This window comes from Cydia amplana, chromosome 22 (assembly GCF_948474715.1).
Source record: "Cydia amplana chromosome 22, ilCydAmpl1.1, whole genome shotgun sequence".
NCBI classification, from domain to species: Eukaryota; Metazoa; Arthropoda; class Insecta; order Lepidoptera; family Tortricidae; genus Cydia; species Cydia amplana.
Window position 1 is genome coordinate 12241981 of NC_086090.1, and position 9707 is coordinate 12251687.

Here is a 9707-nt window from a genome sequence, read left to right on the forward strand (position 1 = left end):
CGACAGTGACTGCTGCTGGTGACGCCTCTTATGTCGCGAACTTTCGAGGTCGCCCATGTTAGAATGCCATTCGATTATTCTTGGTTTGTATTTGTATAGTGAGCTTCTTCGAATTTTTGTAAGTTGCCTCGAACTTGACGTTATTAATTGTCAAACAAAAGTCATATATAATCAGTATGAAATTCGTCATAATTAAGGTAAATTTTTTTTAAGTACTTAGGTATCAAGAGGGGTTACTGACTTGACTTTAAGTGTCCTTATTTTTATGAAATACTTTATTGTATTGTAATCGTGAATATTTTATATTAAATTATATTGTAATATTCCAATTGTTTTCTTTTACCATTGCTACGAAACTTTGCTAATTGCAAGGTCCAGAGCCACGCCCAACGACTCAAAATCCACGGAAGACGGACTAGACCAGGCTCTCTGGTTGTACAAGTTGTGGTAGTGCTGACACTGACCATTGTGAGGTCGCTGTGATAATGACTCGATGAAATATTGTTATATTTACATTTTTTTATGCTTATCGCGAGGTCCATAGTTCTCATTGAAAGTCATCACTAAGCTTTATAATCAATCGGTATTTACTCGGTCTTCTCGGATATGGATATAATATGTAGTTTCAGAAAATAGTAAACATGGGCCTACTAAGTGGCGCCATCTAGTGAGTTATATAATATATATAAATATATACGTTGACTAAGTTGCGCTATTTTGATTTACACGTTCGTGATGTATTCATAAAAATCTAGGCGAAACAAAACACAAGGTTTCGGAATTTTAAAGCTACAGGAAAGGTAAAATATTGTTAATGTTTACATCGGTATCGAGCTACTAGCGCCATCTAGTAGGCTCCATGTGAACTAAACATAGTCTAATCTAATGGATGTATGTAATTGGGAAAGTTTGCGCTACAAAACTGAAACTGAGTTTGAGTAATACCTAATCTAAATTTTTGCTTTTGTTTTGAGATTTTTTAAACGTACTAAACGTCTGGACGATACCAAACTAAAACACGAAATCATTTAGGTATACAAGTGCGGAAGTGTTAGGTGCGTCGACCAAGAATGAACAAAACGAATAAAAATTAAAAACCAGCCAAGTGCGAGTCGGACTCGCGCACGGAGGGTTCCGCACCATCAACAAAAAAAAATAGACAGCGAAGTCTTAGTAATGGGGTCCCCTTTTTTTTTTTTTTTTTTTTACCCTTTGGGTACGGAACCCGCAAAAATTATCCGCAATTAATAGTCTAAGTTACGGAACCCTAAAAATTATCCGTAATTAATAGTCTAGTCTAGAGAGGTCATACATTGATGTTATCTCAGATATAGATAGTATAGATACCAACGAAAAAAACAAAGTAGGTAAATAATTTAACAAAAGTAGGGTAAACCAGGGAGTTATTGCCCACCGCCAGTGATTGCCCGCTTTTTAAAACGACATTATCTGTTGTTTGTTTTGTACCATTTTTGTAATAGTAGAATTTGCTAGATGACGCTGTTTATAATATAGAAGAGTTTTAAAAATAAAAACTGGCAACACTTAAAAAAAAACAACAGTAATGGCGGATTTTGTCGATACATGTGAACGTGTTACTCAAACAGGTAAATTTTTAAATGATTTTCTTAAGGACTTACTTGCTTCAAAGTTTATTCTGAGATTTTTTTATTTGATATTCCCATGTAATTACATATTTTGTGATTAAATTAATAGTAATTTCGTAGTTTTAAATATACGTCGGAGTTGAGTTTAGTATTTAAACGGTTATTTTACCGGTGGGCAATCGCTGTAACAAAGTTTGAACATTTTTAATTATTGCCCACCGTAGTTTTAGTAATTGCCATAGGTCAATAACTATAGTTATTGCCCGGGCAATAGCCGTCACGGTAGATTATTTTTCGTGTTTTGTATTTATAATAATTACATTGCTTATTAAGTGTGGTCAATAGGTCTTCGAGAAGCTGTTAAAAGTCCAACACCGCAGATGGAGGACTTTTATTGACTCGAAATTGTAATTTCCTTACCGCCCGTGATATACACAATGTTTTTCATCACACTTTCTAAGGAAAAACACAATTTTTAACGTAAATTCGGTTAAATACGGTGGCATTTCAAACATTCGTCCGCCATTTTGTTCTTTTAATTGACGTTTAGTATGAAAGGCACCGACCCTATGGCAAACAGCCACGATCGATAATCGTACAAAATATTCCAAAACGGTTGTTAAAATTATGTTTATTAAAATATGAAAATAAATAAATAAATAAATATTATAGGACAATCTTACACAAATGGAATAATAAACATCAATCTTTTAAAATCTACATTTTAAACGAATTTTTGTCTTTTTGTCTCTAAACCTTCGTGGTCCGTGTGTGTTATTTAGCACTTTAAAATAGTAGTTTTCGATACAAGTGCGAGAAGTGTGTCATTTCGCACGAGTCCCGAGGTTTCTTAGCCCGAGCCTTTAGGCGAGGGTCAAAACTCGGGACGAGTGAAAATGACACTTCCGCACGTGTGTCGAACAACATTTATATAAAGTACACTTTTTGATCAATTGTATTAAAAAAGTACTTTTCCTGCCGTTGGAGAAAAATAAAACTTTTCTCCCGCTTCGCATGCGTGCAATAAATAGCACATTTAGAAAACAAGTGTGATGAAAAAATTCCATTCTTGCAGTGCCCATGGAGTACGAGTATTCAATATCTAAATTGTTATTATTGTTTTAATTTCAGTATGCCAAAAACACCAAAAGTACAATATAGAAAAGAAAATTTGCAGAATGCGATCAAAGCTGTTCAAGATGCTGACAACAAGTTGTCTACAAGACAAATTGCTGAAAATTACGGTGTTCCAAGGACCAGTCTTCGGTATTACATTGAAAATCCCGGGCATAAAACTAGTCTAGGGCCATCACCGGTATTAACTGTTTCCGAAGAAAGTCAACTAGAGGAATGGATAATAATCTCGGCCAGAAAAGGGTTTCCTCGAAATAAAGAAGATATTTTAGATACAGTGCAAAAGTTTCTAGTGGAAAATCCTCGTCCTAATTTATTTACAAATAATAGACCCGGTGATGGTTGGTGGAAGGCATTTTTGAAAAGACATCCGAGGTTGACAATAAGAACATCAGAAGGAGTATCAAAAGCAAGTTCCTATGTCTCGGAAAAAGATATAAGAGGGTGGTTTGCTGAAATCAGCGATTATGCTAAAGAAAAAGACTTGACTCCCATTTTAAATGATCCAAATCGTATTTTTAATGCAGATGAAACAAATTTCCAAATTTGTGTTAAAACTGGCCAAGTGTTAGCGGAAAAAGGTGCTAAAAATGTATATAATATTGAACAATCTCAAGCCAAAGAATCTATAACAGTTTTGTTCACCTTTTCTACCGCAGGACAAGTCTGTTGTCCGTTCGTTATTTATCCTTATCAAAGAATGCCTATCAAAAAAATTAGCGATTCTGTACCGGACGGATGGGGAATCGGAAAGTCTGACTCAGGATGGATGACTACGGAAACTTTTTATGAATTTATAGCAAATGTGTTTCATCCCTATCTGGTCAGCAATAATGTCAAGCTTCCAGTTATACTCTTTGTGGACGGCCATAAAACGCATTTAAATTTCCATTTGAGCCAACTTTGCACTCACCTTCAAATTGAGTTAATTGCATTGTATCCGAATGCTACAAGAATCCTTCAGCCCGCCGATGTAGCTGCTTTTAGACCTCTAAAGATGGGATGGAAAAAAACTGTCAGAAAATGGCAAAATGAGAATAATAATCAAGGCGTGACTAAATTGAATTTTGCTACTGTGCTTAATGAAACTGTCATAACCAGTTTAAGGCCTGAAATATTAGTGAACGGTTTTAAAGCCTGTGGCCTGTATCCATTTAACCCGGACGCGATTGATTATAATAAATGCCTCGGAGACAAGAACGAGAATGTCACATCGCAAAAAAATAAAATGATACCTGACTCTGCAATGCTAAGTTACGCAAAATTCAAAGAGATCATCGGAACAACTCTTTCCAACGACTTTGAAAACCGTAGTCAGAATTTGCCTTGTCAAAAGAGTAATGAACACTTGAATAAGTTGTTCCAAATATGGCAAGCATATCACGACGTGGAAGTTATGAGTACCACTAAAGAAGGAATAGACTCTTCAGTTGTTACATCGCAAAAAGGCGACAAAGCAGTACAAGTAGTAGATTTTCCTAATGTATCACCGCAAAGAAATGAAGAAGAGTGTGTTGCAGAGATAAATGACTTCAGTGAGCTAGCTTTAAAGACACGAGACTTTAAAGAAATAGAAGGTGCTTTATCTCTTGATATTACTTCCACCGTACCCGAGAAGTCAAAATTTGAGTCTACGCCTTCTGTGGTCACGGTGAAGTCAACTCTTGAGCTGTCAAGTCCACAAAGAAATGAACAAGGATGCGTTGAAGAAGATAGTGAGCTAGTTTTTCAAATACCAGACACATTTAATGAAACAGAAGATGCTTTATCACTAGATTCACTAGACCTTACTTCTCCTATACCCGGAACGTCCAAACCTGTCATGGTACAGTCGTCTGGTCTGTTGCCAAGTCCTAAAATTGTAAAAAGAAAATGTTCTTTAGGAGAATATTTAGCATACCCAGAGACGCCAGTAAGAAAATGGAAAAGGAAAACTGAAAGACAACCATATGCCATTAGCTCCCAAAATTATAAAGCTGCTCTACATTCTAAACAAGTAGAAAAAGAAAATTTGATAAAAGTAAAAGAAGAGAAGAAGTTAGTTAGAAATATGAAAAAAAAAGAAAAAACGAATAAAAAGACTGAAATTACAAATAAAAAAACTGTACAAGAAAATAAAAAACCAATCATAGATAACGCACAATTTATTATGAATGATCCGGGTGAAACTCAATATACTAAAGAAGGAAAAAAAAATCTGAAACGGAAAACAACAAACACGGGAAACAATGACCACCAAGAAGTTCAAAATTTTGAGCAACAATCTGAACCTATACTAAAAAAGATAAAAAAAGAAATGGGTGTTAAAAGTAAGGGCAAAAAGAGAACCAATAAGCAATTACCAGAGTCTAAACGGATAACCGTTTTAAGAGAAATAGTTATAAAGCCCGGTAAAAATAGTATTTGTGCAGTTTGTTGTACTAATATGAAAAAGAATACGAGCAGATTGACTTGCAGTTCCTGTTCGGCAAGTTTTCACGTGCGATGCATTCCACGGAAGCATAAGGAACATATACCCGACAGGACTGAATTAAATTTATTCATGTGCCATAATTGTTACATAGTGGAAGATTCTGGCAACAGTGACGATTCTGACTAATTTTATTTCAGCTAACCATATTTTTTTCAATAAAATGTTTATAATGTTCAATTTTATGTTGAAAGTCAAGTTAGACTGTGATTTATGATTTTAAGTTACTGGGCAATCACTGTGCTGTGGTACTGGCAATAACTGTGGGCTCTGGGCAATAACTGTACTTTTTACAATATTTTTATTTTGTTGCTTTGTTTTCTATGTCACGTAAGACTTAACTTAAAACTGTTAATTATCTATAGAAGGGTTTATTAGGTAATAAGAAAATAGCAATAAAAACGAAGTTACTACGTTATTTCTATGTTTTTTTTAATGTCATTCTGTTTGCGACCCTTAACTGGGCAATAGCTATACGGTTTACCCTATATTATCTTTAACACGTTAAAATATTAAAATAGTCTCAGTAAAAGAGGTAAAATACACTCACCACTCACTGGGCGGGATTTCTGTTCGTAGGCGATTTTCGCTGCATAATGGTTTCCCGTGTTTTGACGTTTTACCTCAATGGGTATAATTCCGTTTCTGCTAGTGAAATTCCTCAAAATTGCTTTTTTTTTTTATACTAAAATAATACTGCCCCCATAAGCCAATTAGCGGTATCTCAAAAACAAAAATAGTTGAAAATGGAATTATAAGATAAAGAATTTAAAGTATATGTTTGCATTAAATTTCGATTTGAGATACCGCTAATTGGCTTAAGGGGGCAGAATACAACTGTGACAAAGAAAGATGAAAAAAAAAAATAAGATCACATTTATTGTAAAACAGAACAATGAGATCGCATGTCAAATAAAGAAAAAGTTCATATGTAGTCAGTACAAAGGTAGGTTTAGTACTTGATCCATGCGGTAGATGCCGCTTATCACACAAATCGTGAAAGATAGAACGCGCTGTTAAGATTTTTTTTTTTGTAAATCGCCTGGCAACTTCTCGAATACAGAGGTTAGGTGAGATTTTGAGTTAGGTTAGTTTTGAGTTAGGTTAGTTTTGAGTTAGGTTAGTTTTGAGTTAGGTTTTTTTTTTTTTTTTTATAAAACCTCCAACATGATCGGAGCCTGTCTTTACTGGATAACTCTTTCATACAATTTCTCGCTTTTATGCCTCTCGTACTTTTATCCTTCATACATTGTCTTTCTCTCTTCCTTCATATCTTACGCTTCTTTTTATGGGTGGGATTCCCAACTACTATATTCTATTCTAACCTATTTCTTTTTTCTATTTTATTTATTCTATTTTTAAACACAGGAAAATAATGTGATACACGTTTGTTTTTATTTTTGGGTCATTGTATACATTACATTTTACATAGCTACAATATTGTACAGTTTACAGTTTCTTCTGTTTTTTTTTATTTTACTATTTATTATATGCTAATTTTTAATATATTCAAATATTATAATAACATATTTTATTCTCTAGTTTTATTATTTTCTATTACGCGTTTGGCTATGCTTTTACAATACTGTAGGAACTTCTCTCTATTCTTGCTCTCCATTATTCCACTTATATTTTCTAGTGTCATTTCCATATTTATTTCGTACTGTATATTTAGTCGTTCCAATCCGTATACAGGACACTCCAGCAGTATATGGGGGACCGTTTCTGCTATTTAATTTCCACAGATGCACGATGGGTTGTCCTTGCACTTGAAGCGGTTCAGGTATTCGGAGAACCCACCGTGCCCTGTGAAAATCTGCGTGGTGACACTATCTATATTAATTTTACGTATTGTCCTGTAGGCTGCTATCGCGTCTGGGAAAAACAGTTTGGTGATGGAAGCTGTGCAGCCGGTCGTGTATCTACGATTCCACTCATCAAGCGTTGTCATCCGAATACTTCGCTTGACATATGAAATCGGACACAGGTCGTAGTCCGGCTTTTTCTTAGATCCCGTAGCAGCCGCCTTTGCTAGTTGGTCCGCCCTCTCATTTCCCTCCAATCCCGCATGAGCTTTGATCCAGAACAGAGTGATAATCTTGTTCTGGAGAGATATAAATCTCAAGTTCTCTCTGGTTTCTACGGCTAGTGGATGGAGGCAACAGTGGTTAGTGACTGTTTGGAGGGCGGCCATTGAGTCGCTATAGACTCCAAAAGTCGACTCCTTACGGCTAAGGATCACCCTCGTCGCTCTGCAGATTGCTAGTAATTCAGCCTGGTAGACAGTGCAGTATTCTGGTAATGCAAGTTTGAGGGATTTTATCTCTGCTTCGCTATTCCATATTGATAGCGCAGCTCCGACCTTGCCCCCAATCTTGCTCCCGTCAGTGAAAATGCGTATCTCGTGTCCACTGTTGTTGTCCACCTGCTCCTGGTCTGCCAGGCTGATGAATGTCAGTGTGGTTTGGTCTGCGGGGTGAGGTGCCTCAATTGCTGAGGCCATCTTTTCGACCTCTCTGTCTCCCAGCGATGGCCGGGGTACCCCTCTCTTAGCTTCATATAGAGCAGCCGCCTCTCGGACTCGTAGGTCGAGTGGGAGTATCCCGGCCAGCACCAGAGCTGAGTTTAATGATACCGTTCTATACGCTCTGCAGATCTTCTGGGCTACTCCACGCTGCACTACGTCCAATTGCCTTCGCACCATCAACTTCTCCGCGGCCGGCGCCCAGACGCTGGCAGCGTAGAGCAGTATGGGTTCAATGGTGGCTACATATATAGTTTTAATTACTTCAGGGTTTAGGCCCCAGCCCACTCTGGCTGCTCTGGACAACTGCTTGTAGACACCGGTTGCTTTTCTGCAGACGTTTGCGACGTGTTCGTTAAAAGTTAGTTTTTTGTCTATAGTGACGCCTAGCAGCTTTATTTGTTCTGACATGCTAATGTCGATCCCGCCCATGCTCAGACGTGGTGAGTCAAATTTCAGCTTTCTTGTTATTGTCATCGCATTCGTTTTTTGTGGCGCGAATTTGAGCTTGTTCTCGACTCCCCACTCACGAACATGTTCGAGAGCGAAATTTGCACTCCTCTCCACTTCCAGAGCTGTCCCACCGTCATGAACCAACACCACGTCGTCCGCAAACGCCTGACAGAAAACTCCCCTCTTATCCAAATGGGTCAATTTCACCAAACGAGCATTTTTGTCTAATTCCCATGGAATTTTGAAATACCAACATTACACAAAAAAAAATATGCTGATAATTTGATAAAAAATATAATAAACATTAATTTTCTTATGGGGTAAAAATATTCATAAAACTATAAAAGTTATTTCAATTTAAAATTTTGGTCAGGGCACGGGAATTAGTGTGTCCATGGGAATTAGATTTTACTAGCACGGAAATTAGAACATGGCACAGGAATTGTTTTCTTAGCTTATTTTGGTAGTTAAAACTATTATTTATGTATATTTTAATCTACAATAATATACTTCAACCATACTGAAGCGGCATCGAACATATTTATCTACTTTAATTTTAGTTTCGGACGACAAATCTACGAAAGTATGATACACTAAAAACTACGTATTTGATTAATAGTTTCCTTGATTTTAATGGCAACTAATCTCTCTTTCTTAGTAAAATATATATATTTCAAAACAATACTTTGAGTAGTTGCGTAAACATGTCCGCCTTACATACAAAACTATTCATTAAAAAGTGTCATTATGTATCTGCATGTAGATAGGTACAAGGTGTATGATCTGCTTTATGGCCGTATAGGAAATGATACTAAGAAATAAAGTAAAGTATTGTTAGGCGCAGGTCATTTAAGGAAACGCCAAACATAAATTTAAAATTACGACTATATTTCCACTTCCAAAGCCAACGGTTACCGTTAAAACTAAACTTGACAATTTTTGTTACTCTACCTACATGTACGGTATGTATTGTACATACTGCCAGCGCAGCAAAAGATTACATTAAAAAGAATTAAAAAACTTATACTAATAAATTGTTGCCCTTATTGACAACCCTAACCTTTTAAGTGCTTTACATCCAATTACAGGCAGGAGCTAAGCACCTATACAAGCTCTAGGTTTTATCTATGGTTAGGTATGCATAACTTCTATTTTTACATTAAAACTAAGCTATATTATAGACTGACAATCGAGGCCTGATTATAATCCCTTTGTTAACTACATGTTTAAAATTTGAATTTTTATTATTCTATAGATTTAATCAGTCTCAATTGGAAGTACAGATATCTTATGAATACTAGTTTTGATTAGAGAACCTTTACTGGTTCTGATGGAAAGCGCTCTCACCTTTCCATCCGGACCAGGGAAAGTATCAACAACCCTGGCCATCGGCCACCTCAAGGGTGCAATGTTATCATCCCTGAAAAGCACTAGCGCACCAATTTTTATATTATTACTTTCAGTACGCCATTTTGGACGATTTTGTAACTGTACAAGATATTGTTTGTGCCATTGCTTC

General features: G+C 36.3%; 1 protein-coding gene across 1 annotated transcript; it reads right to left on the bottom strand.

Annotated features, from left to right (window-relative positions):
- Positions 1–6943: 6943 nt before the first annotated feature.
- On the bottom strand, positions 6944–8146 carry LOC134658545 (uncharacterized). Its single transcript, XM_063514230.1, has one exon. It carries the CDS (start codon positions 8144–8146, stop codon positions 6944–6946), a length of 1203 nt encoding a protein of 400 aa, XP_063370300.1.
- Between the last annotated feature and the right edge of the window lie 1561 nt (positions 8147–9707).